The sequence below is a fragment of the Colossoma macropomum genome, unplaced genomic scaffold (genome assembly GCF_904425465.1).
Source record: "Colossoma macropomum unplaced genomic scaffold, Colossoma_macropomum, whole genome shotgun sequence".
Lineage (NCBI taxonomy): Eukaryota > Metazoa > Chordata > Actinopteri > Characiformes > Serrasalmidae > Colossoma > Colossoma macropomum.
This window is the reverse complement of record NW_023494803.1, coordinates 43205538-43229399: the sequence shown is the minus strand read 5'-3', so window position 1 is coordinate 43229399 and position 23862 is coordinate 43205538. Positions and strand designations below refer to the sequence as shown.

General features: G+C 38.2%; 1 protein-coding gene across 1 annotated transcript in view; it reads right to left on the bottom strand.

The window, feature by feature from the left end:
• Positions 1-1280: 1280 nt before the first annotated feature.
• The window catches only part of lrfn5a (leucine rich repeat and fibronectin type III domain containing 5a), a 96182-nt gene continuing 73600 nt past the window's right edge, over positions 1281-23862 (bottom strand). Inside the window, exons 2-3 of the mRNA XM_036594072.1 lie at positions 19422-20829; positions 1281-2938 (exon numbers count right to left, since the gene is read on the bottom strand). Of these exons, the coding sequence (XP_036449965.1) occupies positions 1972-2938; positions 19422-20809 (2355 nt within the window). The 5' untranslated portion in view covers positions 20810-20829 and the 3' untranslated portion in view covers positions 1281-1971. The remainder of the gene's footprint in view (positions 2939-19421; positions 20830-23862) is intronic.

Here is a 23862-nt window from a genome sequence, read left to right as displayed (position 1 = left end):
CACAACTGTCAAAAGTTTGGGGACGCCTAATTGTTCAAAATGCTTTTACGTTTTCAATAAACTACCAGTTTGTTTTTTTTTGTCGTTGTTTTGGTCAATTTTGCAATAACTTAACATATTAAAGACTAACCAGGTTTATTTTGAGGAAAACAATATCGCAAATGTGAAAATGCGACAATAACGATTTTGAGTATCTTTAAATAATGACTTGCTTACTCAAAACATCGACTTAATATTTCCAAATAATGACTTACTTTCCTGAAATTTAATAACACTTTATTTTGACACAGCAAGTTAGGATTTAGAAAAAAAATAGGTAATTATTTTGAGATACTATGTTAGTATGTAAAATAATCATTTTTTGACAGGCTAAGTCAATATTTTCAGAAAATTAGTTATTATTTTGACATACTAAGTCAATAATTTGAGAATGCGAGTCAATATTTTGATATACTGCTAAATATGGACATCAGGAAAGGTATTTCAGTTTACAGTGTTTAAGATATTATTGAATAAAATAACAGCAATTATCAGTATGAATTGTGAGTTCACACTCTTGCGTGTGAGTTCATTTCTCTTTGCTGTTGGAAAAAAAAATGTTATCTCCAATTTTGTTTGACATAATTCAGGAACACCAGCTGTTCACTGTGTGGGCATTTCATGATGAATGGACCAAAAATCTCTGGCAGCCAAGAAAACTGTTTAAAACTACTGGTGTGGGCAGTAAGTGTGTTTTTGCCAGTAAAAGACTGTATAACACTAGAATAAATACAAATACACATAAATACAGTAAAATGTAGAAAAAATGTGCTGTTCTCAGTAAAATTATGAATATGCAGGTTAGAAGAACATAAATTTCATTCCTCACTCCTCGTTGCTCTTCAGCCATCGCATGGATTTGATCAGTTCCATTGAATGTAAAGAAGGATTGATTAGATAAAGTAAATACTGGATGGTAACTGTTAATACTGGACTTCCTCCAGGAGAGATGTGGAAATGGTTAAACTAACACATCAGCACAGTGAACAATCACAATGGATTGTTTATTTGTTTGTGTGTATTTATTCTAATGTTAATGCTTTTATTTTTAAACAACAACATGTATATGCTTTATATATATAAATATAATTTCAGTATTAATAGTTTTATTTGTAGTGATTTATTTTTAATTTATAATTGTTACCATATCTGTGCATGGGTGTGTGTGTGTGTGTGTGTGTATATATATATATATATATATATATATATATATATAAATATACACATAAATATGGGTAATAAACTGGAACAGGAGCCAATTTCATTTTAATAGCACAAGAAATAAAATCATTGAAAAGGACATCTTGGCCCCCTGTCAGGTCAAGGTGCCCCTTATCTGAGTTAAGAAGCCCCCTTGGTGAACTTCGCATCAGTTTGTCAGGGTTATAGAATATATAATTTATGTCAAGTCATTTAAAATCTATTATTTTTTTCAAAAACGGTGTTATTAACGAACAGTAAAAATATCAGATTTTACAATTTTAGGTCTCAGTTTAGGTCTTAATGACTCCAGTCACTTTAATAAGCTAATGACAAAACACAAATAAGAGTAAAATCACACATCTGAAATGTCAAATTCATCTAGTAATTAAGTATTATAAAATTAGTATTATTATCTCTGCACTATGGCTGATATGAGAATTTTAGCGTTTTAGATATTATCCCAAAATATTTACGTGTGATGTTGTTTTACTTCAGAACAAACCTGCTTACTCTTTTATATGTTACATTGTGAATCCCAACATATTGCAATATATTGCTGTCTTTGCACTGAATACATTGCAATATATTTTGAAAATATGTATATATATTTTTTGTTTTGATGTTTTCATTTCTATTAAAACATTCAGAAATGCTTTGAGGTGTCCCCAAACTTTTGACAGTCACGACTAAACAAACAGGCACATGTTTATCTCTAGCCCCTCTATACATTCACACTGTGCTCTCTAGGATCCACTCTGAGCTGGAATACATGGCTTTGCTACCGTCTATATCCGTGTTCTCCATTTGGACTAGCATTCCGTTCATGGATAGACTCCGCTTGGACCACATGTTCCCAAACTTCTGCGCACCAATGAAGCAATGGTGCTTGGACAGGTCCTCGTTTAGGGAGTACCTCCGCTTAGCACGCACTCCTTCTACCGGCAGTGTCATGTACTTGGTTACGGAGGGTCTGGGGTGCGCCCTCCTCAGGATTGGGGTGTCTTTAAAGCGGGACGGAAGTGTCGGGGCAGGGGTTAGTGGCTGCTGGAGTGCGGTTGAGTTGTTTCGGTTGGTGTTTTGAGTCTCAGGATTGGTCAGAGCGTCCACCTTGGCCTCTACTGGCTTTGGCGCTGGTTTGCGTTTTGGCTTCAAAGACCCGGACGAGCCTGGAGTGGTCCAACTCGGGCTCACCACGGACGTGGACGTGGAACAGTCTGGGATGGAGGTTTCCGAGGAGTGGGTTAAGGAATCCGGAGGGGGTGCTGAAACTTTTTGGCCGCTCTTTTCATCCCCATCCAACCCCAGAGCGCCCTCTTTGGACGCAGAAGGGGTAATGCTGCAGCCTTGCGATTGAGCCCCATTGGTTTGCGAGTGCATGCTGGTGACGCCGGACCCTTTGCCGCGTTCGCCGCTGTTGCACACCTTGTATCGGATCATGAGGATGATGATGAAGACGAGGACGGACGCCACAATGATGCCGCCGATGATGATGATCATGGTGCCGCCCAGAAATTGGGACTGCATGAAGTGGCAGCGCAGATATTCGGACTCAGTGGTGAACTGGACACAGCCCACCACTCGCGTGGCGGTCAGGGACGTGATGCCGTCGTCGTAGATGGCCAAAACACACAGGTCGTACTGGGTCCCAGCCGCCAGGTTATTCACCAAGAAGTTTTTGCTTGTTGGGGGGATCATTCTGTGGAGATAAGAGAAGAAAACAGCTTTAGAAAAGGTTTACAGAACTGTATCAACAGAATCGTCTCAAGGTGGATCTACAAGAGAGGGGTTTCTGATAAACTGGCCAGGGAAAATATTAACTGCAACATGCGGAAGAAGAGAATAAGAGGTTAATCAGAAATTGTAAGAGAATATTGAGGCTGAGTGAGGCTGTTTGTATATCAGTCTAAACCTGTAATACCATAAGGATGAAGGTCGCCGGTTCGATCTCCTGAGCCGACAGTACGTGACTGAGGTGCCCTTGAGCAAGACACCTAACCCCTAACTGCTCCCTGGGCGCCGTGGAAAGGGCTGCCCACTGCTCAAGTGTGCTCACTGCCCCCTAGTGTGTGCATTCACTGTGTATGTGGTGTTTCACTGCACGGAGGAGTTAAATGAGGAGGTGAAATTTCCCTGTTGTGGGAATAATAAGGGTCACTTAATCATATATGTGATGTGACCGATGATGTCATGCGTAGTAATTTGCCATTTTTTCAATTTGCTACACTCTTAAAAAAGATGAAACGTGTGAAATAGTCCTTCAGATTGATGGAGAATCTGTTGTATGTGGTTCTATGTAACACCAAAAAGGTTCTTTTATTGTTACAGTGTCAAGCATGTAACAATAGAAGAGCCCCTTTTGATGCTATATAGAACCATTTTCAAAATTGTTCTATATAGAACCATGTACAACCAAAGACATTCATAGAGATAGTAATAAGCTAGACATATACAAACTCATCATTTATAGGGTACTTTTTAGGAGGTATCTGTCCCAAACCTTAACTCTTTATTATAATACTTAAAAATAATAATATTTACATTTTTTTACTGTTTTTTGTTTTAGGTTTTTTATGCTTCTGTTAAAGTGAATTTAAAGGATTTAAAGATTTAGATTCATCAGGAGTGAATAATAAAAAAAAATGGTGTCCTACGTTTTCATGTCATTGGAGCCTCATTTTAGCCACGCCCCTGCATTTTAGAGCAGGAAGTGAGGTTGCATCCCTGTCCCTTATACAGGGTGAGCTATTAGATCCCATTTTCTTAAGTAAACATGTCCCTGAAAATCAGTGTAAAGCATTAAGAATTGTCACAACCGAAACAGATTTTCTGCACATTTTTTTTTTTTATTATTTTCTGTGTTTCAATGAAAAATATAATGATTTTCTGTGTGAACAGCTGTTCAAAGTTGTGTTTTCTGGTCATGTACTGGCTACGTTTTTGAGTTCTGCTCAAAATGAGCTAAAAATGTCACTACCGAAACAGCGTTGTGAATGTTTTGGCATTGATAAAATGGAACATTCAATCATTTATTTTAATAAAATAAACAAAATTTAAGGTATAGGGTCACTCAAAGCCAACAATCCAATAGAATGATCCATATAGTGTTTCCAATAAAGTGGCCAGGGTGGCTAGTGCAATGACTATGAATGTAATTTCCATTCCAGGAACATGTTTCTTCAGCTCGACCTCCACAGAACGCTCATAACTACCCACTCTGTATGCATCACTAAGTAAATGAACTCTGATACGACGCCTGGAAGAGAAAAGATATATATCACCCCATTCGCAGCTCACATCAATAAACAGGCAAAGCCAGCAGTGCTATCAGCACCATCTCTTATCTCTGCTTTAGTGTGTGCCCCGCTGAAGGCATGTTTAATCAGGTAATCTGGTGAGCGCAGAAGTGGAACAGCAGTAAATCTGTTCCGGCCTCGTATCTCTGCGCCGAAACCCGCTCTACCTGCGGCAGTCCGGGGTCCGCTATCACTCTTATAGAGCCTTTCACTCCAGACATGAACAATGCCATCTCTTATCGAGCAGCCACACGCACCCTCCACCTGTCTCGCCTTCAGCCACACAAACACTCGCCTCATTCAGAGCACTGAAAGGAGCGGCTGTGCCATTCCCGCTGCAAACCAATTGGATTCCGAGCACATATCCACTTGGTGGAAATGGGTTCACACGCTTCAGCCGGAGCTTTCAGACCAAACTACACAAGAATGTAGGAATGTTTGTTTGCATATTTACATATTTTATACATTTTCAAAACACTTTCTGTGAGGCCTGCATTCATAAATGGTTATAAATGTGCTTATAACTCTTTGTACCTTGCTAAGCACTGTCAAAACATTTAATAATGCTATGTAAGGCTGTAATAATGTATTATAATTAAATATTTGATGACAAATGCTGTAACACAAGTATCATTATCCATTATAATGCCATTATAATTTTGAACAGATGACCCGTACACAATTATACAATGCCTAATACTTATTAACAATTAAAAAAAATAATAAAAAATTCCATCATTGAAGACAAATAAAGTGTTTGATATTTTAGGTTTTGCACATTTAAAGAGTAAATTTGCTGTTAATGTGTTTGTCAATGAGTGTGTTGAAATGCACTCAATAATCCAATCATAATCAGATTTCTGCAGTTATCTGATTATTCAGATGGTAATGTAAACAGCTCATTCTGATTTCTTAGATCGGAGTAAGGTCTAGAAATCTGATTCAGAAATCTGATAAAGAGGCTGGATTTTAGCTCAGTAATTGGATTTCTCAGTGCATGTGAACTCTTACTCTGATTTCTTTCAGATTTCTCAGTCTGCGCATGAGTAAAAACAGACGGCGGTACTGGAAATAAGCGAGCAGCGTCGCCGTGAGATGCAGAAAAACACTTTTGGAGCAACACTGAAACAAATTCATCTTCTATATGATGTATGTTCATATTTTCAGGTAGAGTGATGCGATGATTTAGAAAAAAGCTGTGGCGTAAAGTTTGCATGTAAACACACTCAGTGTGTAATATACTATAATAAACTGCAAATCTTTTATCATTGCAGGATCAGCAGCTTTGTGAGATAAAATAGGTGCCACTTATGTATTGTGTCATATTTGGACATTGTAGGACAAACAAACATAAAAAAAATGTTTCTTTTTTTAACTTAAATAAGAGAAATTAAGAAATAAAAGTTGTCTGTGCTTTTGTGTTTAGTTTGGAATTATACAACAGTCAGTTCCGGCCACGCAAGCTGATTGGTTGAGAGGCGTTCTAACTGTGCTGTTATTTCACCATAACATCATGTTTTTTTCACAAACACTGTATCACTCCGTTGAGTCATTGTTGCTAAGCAACGACTTTGACAGCTGTAGGAGACGCTCAAGACATTTGAACGTTTTTACTTCTTACTTTGTCACAAACAGAAAATGGACACTTTTAAGATCACATTTGACCGACAGCCGATTTGGTCAGACTCTGAAGATGAGACGACACTAAATTCCCAAACTGTCATCACCACTGAGCAGCTTTTCAGTCGGCAGCTGTGACAGAAGAACAGCTAAACAACCTGGAATCAGCCAGAAATGAACCCAACACCATTCGCCAAACTAAATGGGCTGTAAGATGCTTTACAGACTGGCTGGAACAAAACAACATTAATACTGATCTGGCAAAAACGGACAAAACTGAGCTGAACTTGATATTGCAGCAGTTTTACTATAATTTGGTGAAGGAGCTGCGAACATTAAAACATATTAAACGCCGCGTTCACGGCCCAGTTTATTAATTTATTACTTTATTTATTCAACTGTTGTTAAATATATAAAGTAATTTTATTACTTGTGCCTGCGACCAAATCACAGCCGTGATGTTATTTTGTGATAATACACTCCCTCTCGTGTTCTTTTGCTTAATTAAATGGTTCCACCACATACCTTATAATTTATTTATAACAAAGAATAACTTAAAATATCAATCACTTTATGTGAGGCTTTCAGTGATGGCATTTTATATGTTTATAATATATTTTTTCAAGTACTACTATGTATTGTAGGTGCCTTAAAATTATAACAACAACACACCACCACCACGTCAGTGTTACTGCAGTGCTGAGAATGATCCACCACCCAAATAGTACCTGCTCTGTGAGGGTCCATGGGGGTCCTGACCACTGAAGAACAGGGTAAAAGGGGGCTAACAAAGTATCAGAGAAACAGATGGACTACAGTCTGTAACTGTAGAACTACAAAGTGCACCTATATAGTAAGTGGAGCTGATAAAATATATTATGGAATATAATATAATTCAATATAAGTGTGTATGATTTAGAAAATGCAAGCTAACTAGATTTTTATAGGTAATCAAGCAGGTCAACATTCATAAAAGTGTTTGTGTTTGAAGATGCGACTGCAGTCTTCGTAGAGAGGTGTGAATTGTTTTTCACAGCAGGGGGTTCTCACCCTCCCCTTTCAGCCCACATTGCTCACTAGCAGCTCAACACAGTCACGTTTCAGAGAGACAACAGAGTCCTGGTTCTTCTGATAACAGAGTTAAGGGAAACAAATATTTTATTAGAATATATTAATTAAAAATATTTGATTTCTATTCTGCAGTGTAACGGCCACCAGGGGGCACTGCAGAAAGAGGTTAACTACATTTTCAGGCTGCATTCTGTCCAAATGTTTGTAGACGCCTGCTCATTCTGAATTCAAGGGTATTAATAGTAACATTAACAGCCTCTACTCTTCTGGTAAGGCTTTACACTAGATGTTGAACATTGCTGTGAGGATTTGATTGTGCATTAGTGAGGTCAGGTACTGATGTTGGATGGTCAGTTCTGGATCACTCCAACTCATCCCAAAGGTAGTGGATGGAGCTCCATCACTCCAGAGAACACAGTTCCACTGCTCCACAGCCCAAAGCTGGGGGGGCTTTATACCCCTCTAGCCCATGTTTCATATCGGCCATAGTGACCTTAGGCTCATGTGCAGCTGCTCCAAAGCATCCCATTCTATTGGTCAGTGCTTTACTATGGAGATTATAAGCTGTGCACAACTGGGCACCAAATGGGTGACCCTAAAGTGGCTGAATTCACTCATTAGATGGACTGTCTGGATACTTTTGGACAAATATGATGGCTTTTACTTCATGGTTTATTGCAGAATGTCCATTTTTTTATCTCTATACACCACAATTTTATAGACATGCATGCACATGGACTCCTCTGGGCAGATTTTAATGAGTTAAAGTGGACAAAACAAACAGTGAATGGAACACTGCTGGACATAAGCCTTAAAGGGTTAAAAACTGCCATCAAAAGAAAGCAAATGGTTAGTTTAAGTTTCATTTGATAAAATGACAGAAGATTTCTTTAGCGTCTGTCCATTACCTCTCGTCTGCAGCAATAAGGAGCATGAATCTGAGTGACTTCTCAATTATAATTGTCAAAAATGATTAACCGCCCAGTCTCCAGTGCAGCGTCCTCCGCAGACTCACAGAGCGCCTCCAAATGACACTGTCTGCCCAGTCAGGTTCACAGAAATCACAATATGAATTCAATTATACACAATACAATGAAACACTGCCAGACATTCCCAGATGCCGTGGTAGAGTCCACTTTAAAATGAAGACTGGCCTCCACTTTTCACACAGTTTATCGTGTTACGTCTGTTAAAATCGGGTTAAATTGGCCTGAAGCTTCTGCACATTTGGTTTCTGTGACTGCAAAGCATCGCTGCTGTAATTCGATGGAAATGTAGATCATTTCTAATATAATCTTCATAAAATCTGTTTAGCTATTCAATGTGATAAACCACACTGACAGACAACCAGACACAATCATGCAAAGATGTTTTCATTCTTCCTGCTGTTTCCTGTTCCTTAAACTTACCACAAAAAATAGCTTCAGTGTGATTCACTGATTTCATAGCCAACTTGGTTAGTGAGTTAATTAGGATATTTAGGAGGTTTTGCCAACCTTGTGTTCAGGATAATTAGTTTCTATCTGTGTTCTGTGCTTTTTGGAGACACTGAAGGTCAAATATTTCACTGTCAAAACAGTAAAACTCGTACACAATATGATAACCTTTTATATCTTAGTAAGATCACTGCCTTGAGATATTTTTGACTGCTGATCTCAGGATTTGGAAATGAAAATAATTAAATGTAATGGAATAGTTTTGTATATATATATATATATATATATATATATATATATATATATATATATATATATATATACTGCGATGGACTGGCGACCTGTCCAGGGTGTATCCTGCCTACCGCCCAATGACCGCTGGGATAGGCTCCAGCACCCCACCGCGACCCAGAAGGATAAGCGGTTTCGATGATGTATGTATGCATGTATATATATATATATATATATATATATATGGCAAAAAATGATACTAAAATCTAGTTAGTTAATCTAATACTTCTCCTATTAAGATTGTTGGAAGCTTATTTTAAGATTGTTTAACTTATTTTTCAAACATGTTTTACTTGTTTTGACAAATTTTATTAAGTAGATTTATCTGGCAGATAATTTTGCTTGTTTTAAGAAATGTGTTTGAAACCAGTTAAATTATCTGCCAGTATAGTGAGATAATTTTACTTGATAAAATGACCTAAAACAAGTAAAAAGAATGTCTAGAAATAAGCTATAATCCCATATTAAGTGCACAACCATCTCAAAATGGGAAATGTTGGATATATTGACTAGATTTAAGATCATTTCTCTTCACAAGATACTATTATATACTGCGAAAAAGTGAAATTATGTTAAATCTAGTCAATATATGTAAAATTTTTTTGTATGCCATAACTTTTGCACAGGCCACATGTTATGCTTTATGCAAAAAAACAGTAATTATGCATGAAAATCTGCAGCAGTGTGCAGGGACGCTGCAGCACCTCTTGATTTCAGGATTGCCGCTGTTAAAACTAATAAGAATAAAGTGAGCCAAAGGTTTGCTGCTTTGGGGGGCGTCACTCAAACACACACAGGTTAAGGGGCACAGAGAGAAAGTCTATGCAGAGTTACAGGCCAGTTCAGAGCCTCAAATCAGCCTAATATTGCTTTTCTAACTTAAAACATCATCTAATGTGATAATAATATTTGATAAATCGCTGTATCTCCCACTCAGTGTGTGTTTCAGTGTAACATCTCACTGACTGTGGGCATGACACAATCAAAGTTTGTCCAGATCAGAGTAGAGTGATGATGTGCATAAGGGATTGGATGCCTCAGTTATGTGTATATATCAATATCTTTTGCCTCATTATAGCACTGTATAACACACTGTGTGATGTAAATTAGAAAAAATCTTAAAATACCTTCCCACATCCCCGGCAGTGTGTTCTCTGTAGAGGATGTGCTAACTTATTCACACTTAGATAAATAAATGTAAATAGAAAATCAACAACATTCGATTTGATGTGCACAAACTTTTGCATACGACTGTGCATACTGGGTGATCTTTCAAACAAACTTATGAAATCCCAAAAGGTTGAAGGGATACAAAATCAGCCACAGCGAAGCCCTGCTTGCGGTACATATTACCAACATCCTCCACTACTGAGTGAATAAAGTGGAGCTGATGATGTTCAGAGGCTCCGTCAGGATTCGCTGACCCAGCTGCCCAGCTGTCCCAGCACTTCCTTCTCTGACTTCTCCAACATGGAGGTTACTGAAGACGGACAGGAGCTGCTGAGCTCATGGAAATGTACAGCAGCGTATGCCTATAGCTCTGACACATAAACACCCACTCGCGCTCTGCTGCCTGACAGGAACTGCATACAGGAGTCTCAAATGGTTCCCAGAGCTACATCACAAAGTGATAGTCTGACAAACAGAATCACGATTTACTCAAACCCCCCACCCCCCACCAGACAGAGTCAATCAGCCAAGACATGTACGAAATGATTTATAGATCATACAGTGTCAGAAACTACATGATCAAGTCTATTAGAGACACTGAACTCAGTATGGTTTGGTGATTTAGGCATGCAGTTAGCACCATGCTAATTAATGGGGCATTAGCTCCCATTACTTGTTAGCTACATTAGCCTCATAGCTCCGGTATAAAACTAAAGATGCAAACTTTAGACACCAAACCTATCTTGGCTGACTGACAACATGTGACGTTTATATGTGTTTCATATGAATTTGATTTGATATTTTTAATGGTTCTATGCAGCACGAAAAGGGTTCTGCTTTTGTTACAATGCCAAGCTGATAACAATAGAAGAACCCTATTTGGTGCAATATAGAACCATTTTCAAACATATACATGTATGTATACATACAGTGTGCATCATTCCATATCTCATGAATGTATTACAACATGTACATTTAAATACCTCACATTATTGCATATATATTACAATACATAACAGGTGCATTATTCTGTATACATGTTGTAATATGTTATATTTGCATTTTCATATGCATTATAATATGTCATAGGTGCATTATACCATGGATATTACAACATGCTATAGGTGCATTTATAATATGGTATAAGCACATTGTTCCATATGCATTATCATATGTTGGAGTTGCATTATTCCATTTGCATTGTTATAAATAATTAAATAAATATGTTATAAGTGCATTCTTCCATATAAAAAAGTGGATTATTCTACATACATTGCAATATGCTATAAGTGCTTCATAGTATACTTACAGTATGTTATAGGTGTATTATTCCACATGCATCATAATACATTATAATATACTGTATCTATATACATTCTAAGTTATAAGTGTATTATTACAGATGCATTACAATACAGCATAAGTACATTACTCCATGTTTATTATAATACATTACACCAATCAGGCATAACATTATGACCACCTCCTTGTTTCTACGCTCATTGTCCATTTTATCAGCTCCACTTACTATATAGGTGCACTTTGTAGTTCTACAGTTACAGACTGTAGTCCATCTGTTTCTCTGCATACTTTGTTAGCCCCCTTTTACCCTGTTCTTCAGTGGCCAGGACCCCCATGGACCCTCACAGAGCAGGTGCTATTTGGGTGGTGGATCATTCTCAGCACTGCAGTAACACCGACGTGGTGGTGGTGTGTTAGTGTGTGTTGCGCTGGTCTGAGTGGATCAGACACAGCAGTGCTGCTGCACCTATATAGTAAGTGGAGCTGATAAAATGGACGAGTGTAGAAACAAGGAGGTGGTCATAATGTTATGCCTGATCGGTGTATATTGATCCATATTAAACATAATAATATGCTACAGGTGCTTTATTCTCTTACTATATCATTAAATGATTCCATGTACATTATAATATGTTGCATGTGCTTTAACCTATATACACTATAATACATTTAGAGGGTAAACTGCACTCCTGTGATGTGTGGTCGGTTCCTGCAGTAAAATCTGACCCGATAGCTGTGGTTCTCCCTGATTAGAGCCGTAAAGGAAATTAAATCAACTGCATGCAGTAATTTATGAACAAAAAGCCACCAGCAGTGGTTCACCAATAAAAACAAGCCGAGGTCTAGAGCCCTATCTATATTATACATATAAAAACTTGCAGAATAATTTCCTCTATTAAAAGTCCACGGCCGTATGACTCCGCTTTAGTCTGAAAGGTTATGGCCGTAACATTCAGCGGTAATAAACAGTACAGTGTGCATTCAGTTCCACGCTGATGAGGCAGAATGTGAGAAGAATACAAAGTACTTTAATTCTCTGAGTTTATGCTCAAGAATTTATCATCTGTTCAAATGTGAAAGAGCAGATGATGAATGGATGTATCTGATTCATTCACATGATGTCCTTTACTGTTAATACATACATGAATAAACATAATGAAACGCATTCCTTTTCTAGATAATCCAATCCCATCTGATTCTGTTTAAGCGCTTTATGCACTAGATACATCGCAGTAACCTCCATGTTTTGCCCTGATATTCTGAACCTGCTTCATTCAGGCTTTTGGTTGGCAACACCAACGTATTCAAGTCAATCATCAATAGCATCAATGGCATCAATAACAAAGAAGTGCATAGAGAATTCTTACATATACAGAATACTAAAGGTTTATCCCTGCCTCCACACATGCAAGTTAAAACTCTAAAATGCAAAGAAGAAACTGTTCATAAACGGGATCCAGAAATGCTGCCGCCTTCTCTGGGCTGGAGCTCATTTAAAATGGACTGAGGTGAAAGTGGAAAAGTGTCCTGAGGTCTGACGAATCAACATTTGAAATTCTTTTTGGAAATCATGTGTCCTCTGGGCTAAAGACCACTCAGCTTGTTATCAGTGCACAGTTCAAAAGACTGATTTGTTATAGGGGTGCATTAGTGCACATGGCATGGGTGACATGAACATCTGTGAAGGCACCATTAATGCTGAATGATATATACATGTTTTGGCAACATATGCTGCCATACAGACAACGTCTTTTTCAGGGAGGGCCTTAAATATTTCAGTAAGACAGTGTAAAACCACATTCTGCATTTATTATTGCTCCATATTAAAAGAGTCTGGGTGCTAAACTGACCCTCCTGCAGTCCAGACCTGCCAGCTACTGATAACATCTGTCGCATTATGAAATGAAAAATACAACAAAGGAGACCCTGAACTGATAAGCAGCTGAAATCCTGTATCAAACAAGAATTGAAAACATTTCACTTTCAAAACTACAGATACATCACAGTAACCTCCATATCCTGCCTTGATATTCTGAACCTGCTTCACTCAGGCTTTTGGTCAGCTACACTGATTTATTTAAGTCAATTATCAATAGCATCAATGGCATCAATAGCATCAATGGCATCAATAGCGAAGAAGTGCATAGAGAACTTTTACATATAGAGAATACTAAAGGTTTTTCATTTTTTTTAATTCCATGTATTTTATGGAAATGCATTTAAAACATACTTCCCTGTATTTTTAAAGTATAGTATATTCAAAATTGTAAAATATATCTTATTGTATATTATCATGAAAATGTAACTGAATAAATGCATTTCTACACATACTGAAGCAAGCATATTTAATTGTCATCAACTTAAGTCTATTTTAAAAGTATATTTTAAAGCAATGACTTTTAAAGTATGCTTTAGTACATTTTAATTACAATACAACTCAAATTAACTAGTAAGCAAAACCTGGTATCTGCACCCATTAGAATACACTTAAAATATTTTTTAAGTGTGTTAGAATTTATGTCTTAATTGCTTAACATAGATCAGAAAAGCACTTGGAGGCATAGATGCATTTCAACAGTACAACAGTACTAAATTGGGCTTAATTATTCCTAATAATATATTTAAGTTTATAATTAAGCATGTCTTATAAAAGGGCACTTAATTACATTTTATTTGTTGAATGAAATTAAGTGCGTCTAATTGATATTGAAATCTAATTTAAGTGCATTTTAGTTACAGTATAACTCAATAGGTAGCACTGAAAGGTGTCATTACTTAGTGTATTTATAATATATTCAAAGTTTAATGACAGTTATGTCTACAACTATAAACTTTAATTGTTTTTAAAGAAAAGAATAAAAACATTTCATTGCATTTCAAATATTACAGTTTTCAGTTCATTGAACTGCAAATAATATATCAACAAATGTAAAACACATATTATTCTTATGCGAATTTAATTATAGGCATTAAGACTCAATATGTTAAACAGGGAACAAACTTTTTTAGTTAAAAAGCTGCAGCATTTTTTGGTGCATTCATCAGTGCATTCAGGGGCCCAAATGTACACAGGACAAAAAACATCAGCTTTGAAACATTTTTGTTTAATAAAGAGTGTCATAGAGAAGATTTCTGGAAACAGTAATTTTTCCTATGGAGAAAAACTGCTTAGATGTGGAATTCTCTCAACTTCAGCTATCTATTCCAGTTGAACTGCCTCAGCAGGAAGTACCAGAATATTAGCCATATACACTGTTAGAAATAAAGGTTATGTGTAAACGTTCCCTCAAAGCTACAACAGTGGTTTTAAGGTCTGATTGTGAACCTTAAATAAGTTTTTCCAGGTGAAAAGTTCGTATTTGTACCTTTTCATAACCGAATGTTTTAAACAGAACAGTAAAATAAAAGCCTGGAGACGAGACGGGGTGTGTGGAGTCAGTACAGCTTAGAACATATCATTTCAGTGGATTATGGTTCAGTTATGTTCCCTGACTAAAGGTACTGAGATGGAGCCTTGAGGGTTCCACCCCAGAGACAGTTTAGTACCTTTGTTTCTGAGTGTAGCAGCATCTTAGTATAGATTCTGGCTAGTGAGGATTTAGTCTGCATTCATGATAAATAGGAACTCTGTGAATTTTCCAAATCAGATCATCCTTCTTCCCATCTTCCCATCCCAGCTTCAACTATGTGAAGTTGCTCACCGTAAGTAAGAGCTCGTTTGGCCTCTGTGTTCATTAGAAGAAAGCTCTCAAATAGCTTTTCCACATGATTTAAAGAGTTGATTCGTTACTAAAGCAGTGAAAATGACACAATAGAACTCAGTTTGATCAGAAATCTTGCACAGAAGGATTTAACCGTCCAATTACCCAAACATTCCCCTGCATTTAGTGATTTTGTACACAAACAGCACATTGAAAGCTCATTTAAAAAGCTTAAAACATGCTACTTATACTGCTTATTCTTTGGGTGCCATCATTCTGAAGTGATGTCACGGAAGTGCAGCTTGGAGAAGTCAGAGCTCTTGAGATGTGAAGACTTTCCAAGTGGAGGGCTGTTTATGTAGATTTGTCTCACTCTGAAGTTGGAAACTTCCCAGTTTTGATAGCAATAGATCAGAACGGATGTTCAATGGGCCAAAATATGATGCTAATATCTCTGTGAGATGTTTAATTAGGCCTTTAAACATACTTAATGCGGTTTTATCGGCTTGGTACTAATAAGATTTCACATAATTTTGACCTGGTGACTAAGTCCTATACAGAAAATTACATATATAATTATACATGATCATGTTTTATGGTCATTTATGGATTTTCTTACCCTTTCTCAAAATGTGAGCACATATTTTGTGGCTAAAATCAGAGTTCAATCAATTTCTGCCTACCAGGTCTTCATTAGATCAAAAGAAAGGAAACAAACTGAAGGGAAAAAAGGATTGATTTTTAAATGCTTACTATTATCATTATTATTATTATTATTATTATTATTATTATTATTATTATTACACTTAGAGCATTTGGGCTCCTTTGGACCATAAACAATGACAAAAACAATCAAAATTCTCCATATGTTTAGCTGGTCTAACAAGCATCATGGATGAATTCATACTTACCACAATATGGCAGATAATGTTAAAATATTCAGAAATTTATGGCTGTGGTCATTTAAAATATGTACAAATATTCCCAAAGGTATAGATTACTATCTGAGCAGGCTCTGCAAACTACAGTCAGGGACTTCAGAAGAATAAACCTGTGTTTTCTAAAGCACTAATGTAAAGGATTCAGGGCGTCTCACCTTCAGATGGTTATTACACTCAGATACTGAGCTTTCAGTGCAATAACCAGCAGCCAATGGCATCTAAAACAGCACTTTAAGGCTCTAAATGATGTGCTTATGCTCGTTTTATTATTATTGTTTGTAATCAGTGGATGAAAATCTTCCTATTCTTGCCTGCAATAAAATGCAGAAGGTGTACTCTTAAAGAATCACTGCCTATGGATGTTAAATTTAATGGTTCACAAAAATGGACTTTTATATTACTCTCAGTGCTTTTAACAATAAGCTGAGACTTTACCTGCCAATACAATACAATGTGCAATAAATAGTGTGTGTAATGAGTACAGATAGCTATGATACCCACACTTATTTTACCATGTGCTTTTTTAATCTGGTATTCAAATGAGGCTTTATATGCTTTATGTACAGTATTATATATTATACCACTCTAAAACACAAATGTGAATCAGTAAATCACTCTAAAACACAAAGATGAATCACTAATCAGCCTAAAACACAACGATAAATCACTAAATCAGTCTAAAACACTAAGATGAATCACTAATCAGCCGAAAACAAAAAGATGAATCACTAAATCAGTCTAAAACACTAAGATGAATCACTAAATCAGCCTAAAATACAAAGATGAATCATTGAATCAGCCTAACACACAAAGATAAAATCACTAAATCAGCCTAAAACACAAAGATGAATCACTTAATCAGCTAAAAACACAAAGATGAATCATTGAATCAGCCTAAAATACAAAGATGAATCACTGAATCAGCCTAAAACACAAAGATGAATCATTGAATCAGCCTAAAACACAAAGATGAATCACTAAATCACTGTAAAACGCAAAGATGAATCATTAAAACAGTCTAAATCACAATGATAAATAGTTAATTCATCCTTAAATGCAAAGATGAATCACTAATTCAGTTACAGATCACTTCTTACGCTAGCTGCATGCAATAAATCAATGTTAAAATAAAATTTTCTTTAAATGAGTTCATTCACATAGCAAACGTGCTGAGAACAGCTCATGACTACAGAATGACTCTGCATAGAAAAGGACAAAGCCAGTGATGTCTGTGTTCACATAATATAAGAAAGCGCTTTCATAATGGAGCAAGACTCACAAGGACAGGTGCAGCTGCCATTTGACACACTGGGCTAAAAGGCATCGCGGCTCCACTCACTTACATACGCCATTGATTTCCATTCTCACACCAAGCCTTCTCCTCTCTTCATTAGATTGCCACAAAAAGTGATGGCTTTATTTGTTGGCGGGCCAAGTAAGGCTCCTCTCTCTTCACATTTGGCTTCTGTCACTGCTAATACCTGTCACTGGAGGCTGCACTTGGCCTGAGTAGGTGTCTCATTCTATTGAGGTTTTTGAACTAGGATGCACTCCAGAACCAAATACCTCCATTAGCTCCTCTCCAGCTTCTTCTGCGGGTCCCTATTGTAAGATGGCTGCCACTGTCTGTATCAATCACTTCTGCACACCCACCACAGCCGCTCTCAGTCAGTTCTATTCAGCGGTTTCCTGATTATACCACCAATTATCTGGTCAAATGCCACCGTGTTAGTATTCGTCCGCACAATAAACATGTAAATAAATAATAAATAGGCATTACACTTTAGGTTGGCGAGGTTGAGCACTGAAGACCATTTCATGCACAGATAATCTTTTCGGGTCGCCGGAGTTAAAGAGATGCATGTATGAAGTCTAGTGCAAAAAGAACAAGCTCAGTTTACATTCAAGCTAATTCTGGTCCAATTACCCCTCAATTGTTTGGCAATGGAAATGAGCTGCACTCGTTAAGCTAATTGCCCTTATTGGCTTTCCTCTAAATGAAGGTTGCGGTTGTGGTTGCAGTCTTACAGGGGTGAATGTTGCTGTGTACAAACACAAACAAAAAAAACGAACAATGTCTGAGACATGTTTTGGACCAAAGTTCAGAATATTGGGTATTACATATATATACATTATTGTACAAAAGCCAGAAAACAATCTTCATTTATTTAATTTCCAATCAAAATGGCCTTTAACTACAAATGATTCATTTATAGGAGATGTTTCTGAGGAGATTAGATATAAGGTAACCTACTCGCATATAGAAGGAGAATGTTAAAGGGAAATAAGTGACCAAAACCAGAAGTGTTCAAAAAAATGATTAAAAGCTACAGAGAAATTGTGCCTCCTAACAACCACCTGGAAGAGCTGGTCAACACCAAAGCACTTAAAGCTTTCATCTCTGAGAGACAGGAGAAAATCAAGCTGCTTCAGATCTGAAAACATCCACAGGTGTTTCTGTCCATCCTTCCACTGTGAGAAGACGACTCAGCGCTGTGGGTCTGAAAGGATGTATAGCTGTCAAGAACCTCACTGAGAAAAGGAGAACATTTGCACTAGAACCCATGTGTCAAACACAAGGCCCGCGGGCCAAGTTAGGCCGGTGGCACAATCCTATTGGGCCTGCAAAATTATTTTAATTTCTATTAATATTAGCCCATTTCACTATGAGCCGCACTACAATTCCCAGCCTGCACTGCAACATAATGTGTGTTCCCACCGCATGAGCAATTCTAAAGACCTACTGTAGACTGGGGACATTTACAGGGTTTAACAGTGATCTGCAGCTAATGCAGTTTATTGTTTTCTATAAAACAATTTGTTTTTATTTAAACTTATTTTTGAATCATTCAAGTATTCACTGCCTATTTTTTGCCATTGTAGTTTTGGAACATTTTGAACAAACAATGGCCAGTTAGGGTCATAGCAAAATGTTAAGTAATAATAAAATAAAAACACAGCTGGCCCATGGATTTGTTGAGATTTTTTAATATGGCCCATTTAGTGGTTGTGTTTGACTCCCCTGCACTAACATTGACTGGACATCTGAGATGTGAAGATTTTATGCAATGATAATTTATAATTTATACATTTCTACATTATAATTTGTGATTAATTGTATTTTGGCATGGAAAAATATCCCTGCAGATTTCTTCGAAAACCTCAGAGCAAGTCTCCTGAAAACAAATGGAAACTAAAAGAAAAAGGTGGATACACTAATTAATGACAGATTTCATTTTTAGTTGTAGAGGCTTTATTGTCATTTTCTGTCATGTTTCTGCTTTTTGCCAAAAAAAGAGTATAATTAAATAATAAATGAGTTTTGAATAATACTGCGCAACAGACTTAGCTTACCTGTAAACAAGGGAGTCGTCATAAGTGCCATTATACTGAATCTGAAACATGCGTATTCCAGGTATATTCCTCTGGAAGTTGAATTTGATAAGTGCAGTGGAGGAAGTGGCTTCCGCTATAACCACCCGTTTGTCTGGGCTCGTCTTGGAGTCCGCCGTGTGGTTGCTTCCATTGGCTCCAGCCCTGGTGGAGGTCGATATATCGGATGATCCTGGGTCCGGCTCCTGGATGTTATTGGTGCTGTTGCTGATGTGAGGAAGCTTGATGATCAGAAGCTCCACGGTTTGGTGGGCTTCTCCGGCCGGATTGGAGGAGATGCAAGTGAAAGAACCAGAATCTTTTACTGTGCTAATGAGGATGTCCAAAGTCCCATTGTTGTAGACTATGGTACGCGAGGAGTTTGACACTAGCTTCCCTTCTGGGGATATCCAGTGAATAGCAGGTTCAGGATCACCCCTTGCTTTGCACTTCAGTGTCACTCTCTGACCCTCAAGGACCCTCATCTCATGAGAGTAGCGAGTGATTAGTGGAGGTTCACAGAGGAACTCCTCCTCCGGAATGGACCAGAAATAGCGCCCCGAGAGATGGGAGGGAGTTGCACAGGTCTCCAAGTCATCTTCCCGACTCAAGCGCCGAAGCCACAGAAGCTCGCAGTTGCAGTGCAAGGGGTTTCCTCCGAAACTCAGGGCAAACGAGGAAGGGTTTAGCACTCCGGAAGTCGCCAGCACCTGGGCTCGCTGGAACAGTGGGTCCGGCGGGAGCTTCTGGAGCTTGTTGGAGGTCACGTCTAGTCGGTTGAGCTTTTGCAAAAGGGAGAATGTACCTTCGGGAATGTAATCGATCATGTTGTGGTCCAAGCTGAGGGTGTGCAAGCTAATCATCTTCTGGATGGCCTCCCAGGGTATAGTCTCCAAGTTGTTGTAAGAAAGGTCAAGTTCCTCCAGTGCCAGAAGGTCATTGAAGGCTCCCAGGTGGATGAGGGTAAGTTGGTTGTTGTTGAGGATCAAGTGATGCAGCTTGGACATGCCACTGAAGGTATCGTTGCCTATCCGAGTGAGCCGGTTGTGGTTGAGATGCAAGGCCCGAAGGTTCTCCAGGTCTGCGAATGCATATGGCGTGATGTAGCTTATTGTATTCCTTGACAAGGTGAGGTCCACCAGCCTGGTCATGTTGGCAAAGTCTTTCCGTTTTACGCTGGTGACAAAGTTGTCAGCAAGCCTCAGCTCCACCGTGTGCCGGTCGATGTTGGGCGGGACAAACAGCAGCCCTTTTTTTGCACAGAGCGTTGCAAGGTTCGGGGACAGTATTTGACAGACGCAGCGCTTGGGACAGATCTGGGCCTTCACTGCCATTCCAATAACCAACAGGCAGACAAGCAGTTTTTCCATTGTAAATCAGGATCAGACACCTGCAAAACAAAGAGCAAGGGGATTCATTAGCCATGGTGCATCTCATCCACACTATCAGGGAACATTTCATCATGTCAGAGCTTAATTACATTGAAAATTAAACCTGCCCAAAATAGACCCGACCAGCGAAGCAGAGCTAACTGACTAACTGCCATCATTGCGTTCTAAAAGAAACATTTCAGCAACTTGTTATCAAACATTATATATTCACCTTGACTTCTCTCCAGCTCTTGACTTATTTAATTTGAAATCTAAATCTTTCCCTTATGCACTCTCTCTCTCTCTCCATTTCTCTCCCTCACTCACACACCACACGGCATGACTCATGTTCTCTCTGAGCCGGGGTCGCATTGAAAAGCATGTGGGGGTGCAGGAGAGCTGTTTCATAATGGCTGCGTATGAACGGAGGACTCTCTCTCACACGAGGCCCTGACACGGTGGAAGATATCAGTATTACTGGCGTGTATGTAGTGCCACGGCAGGCCACTCTCTCCACTAAGTCACCTCACCAGGGCTCTGAGCATCCTGCATTAGGCGCATTAGCTGAAAGCAGCCTTGATGTGGTGCTGAAAAAGCTCAATTTTGACATGGAAGTCTTTGAGAGCGTGTCCAAGCATAAGTCTTGCCATGCCAGAGAATATATGCTATCTTTAGGTTTCTTGTAGCTGGAATATGTATAAAGCTGTTACCTTAAGCATCAATGCGTTTTTATGTGTTTGACTAGTGATGACATCCTATTTTACTACCTTATGCTTACGGTCTGTAATGCTTTCTTTAACGAATCCTTAAGTGCAGGCAATAACCAGGTAAAAGTGTGGAACAAACTTTAAAATGAATTCAGAAAGCCTGAACTGAAGGCTTGACAGACTTAGCAACAACAATTAAGGGAGGTGTGACTTTCCATGTTTATTATATTTTACTAGTATGTTTTATTTACTTCTTGTCATATCTGAGGGTCATCTCAAGGGCAGAGCCAATGGCCGGGGACATGGGGCAACCCTGCCTCGACCCCCCTTTGCTGGCCCTGCATTGTAATAAACAAGTCTAGCATTAGCATAAGTAGGCCTGCACACGAAAATAGCTGCCTCTAGGAGCTACTCCCCTCATTTAGCTTTCTGCACTTTCCGAATGAAAATTTGCCACCTTTGCAGCAAGCAATAGTCATTAATTCAACTCAGACTTCTTTTTAGGCTTTATAAACAAACTAAGAGAAGTGAGCGCCGCTTTCCATTTCTGCTGCACTCATTTATTTCAGAACCTTCTTCCAATGCAGTTGCAGTTTATTACAGGATTGCTAGGGTACCCAAACAGGGTCAGGGTACCAATAAATTCAATCAACAGTGTTTCCAGAAGCTTCCGTGTCAGGTTGCGACTGTCTAATCAGCAGTCTATAGCACACAGGAAGGTCACAGCAGCATGTGGTGGTGGTGAAAGCAACACGGCTGTTCGCCCAGCAGATACAAAGCTCATGTTCATTACTGTGCTGTAATTCTTTACCATTGATTTTCATTCCAGCCTATACACACATACTGTGCTCTGTGGGGGAGGGAGGGATGTGTACAGAGAGAGAGAGCGCACTGGGACCGTGCAGTGGAGAGAGAGAGGGAATATGAGACCGTAATGGAGAGCGCTTTGCAGTGCATATGTACGATGGGGAGGAATGGTACATTAACTGTCTGATTCATGAGAGCGACTCTGATTCATGAGCGTTTCCTCTCAGCACTTACTGAACATTTACAAGACGCCTGAGCAGAAATGCATTACGTTTAGCATGTAGCTACACAACGAGGTGCTAGTTTACATGCTAGATTTGTGTACTAGTGGCCCGTCACTTAAAATGTAGAGCCATTACCAGCCTGTATTAGAATTCCTGTGAATTTTAGAGAAATCACTATGAATAGACACTCATCAGTTTAGCCTGAAACTGTACTGTGAACTTTTATATTTCCCTGGGGTTATCCCTTGGTCCCCAGGACCCTGTATTTGCTCACCAAAACATCTAGGAAACAGACCTATATTCCCAGGACTCTATATTCCCAGTGTTCTTTATTCATAGGACTCTATATTTTCAGGGCCTCATATTTATAGAGCCCTATATTCCCATTATCTTATTTTACCAAGGCCATTTTCCCCGGGGTCCTACATTCCTGGGCCCTATATCCCCCGAGCCCTACGTTTCCAAGGTCCTATATCTCAAAAGTCATACATTCCCAGGGCATTTTCAGGGCCTCATATTTCTAAAGCCCTATATTCCCAAGATAGCTATTCTACAAATGCCACTTTTTCCCAGGTTCCTATATTCCCCAAGCCCTAAATTTCCAAGGTCCTATATCTCAAGTCATATATTCCCAGAGCCCTATATTGCCATGACCCCATTTTTCCAGGGACCAATATTCAAAGGTTTATATATTACCCAAGCCCTATATTCCCAGAATCCTACATTACCATGGCTGTGTATTCCCAGGATCCTATATTTTCAGGGTCCTATATCCTTATATATTCAAATTTTATAGGAAACAACTCTGATGCCACAATCCTTCAATATGAAATTAAGACTAATGTCCATGTTGCTGATATATTTATGATATGTACACATTCTGATATTACATGTTCAGTAAATACACTGCAAAAATTACATCTTTACAAGTGAAATTATCTTAAATCTAGTCAATATAGCTAATATTTGAAATTATCTTACTATATTGCTAGATGATTTTGCTTGTTTCAAAAATCTGCCTAAAACAAGCAAAATGATCTACCATACAGTGTAATGATTTCACTTGAAGAAATTACTTAACAAGTCAAAAATATCTGGAAGTAAGTAAATAATATCATAAAAATCTTACAACAACCTCAAAATAAGAAATATTAGATGTATTTGCATTGTAATATCTGAAATTACATGTTGCTTGCAGATTCAGTGAAGAAGAGTAAGAATCTATTCAATGATAGGCAAGACAAATGTTTTTACCCATCATTTAATTTGAACTTAACATTAACAACGTTGCAGAAATATATTTCAAATCTATGAT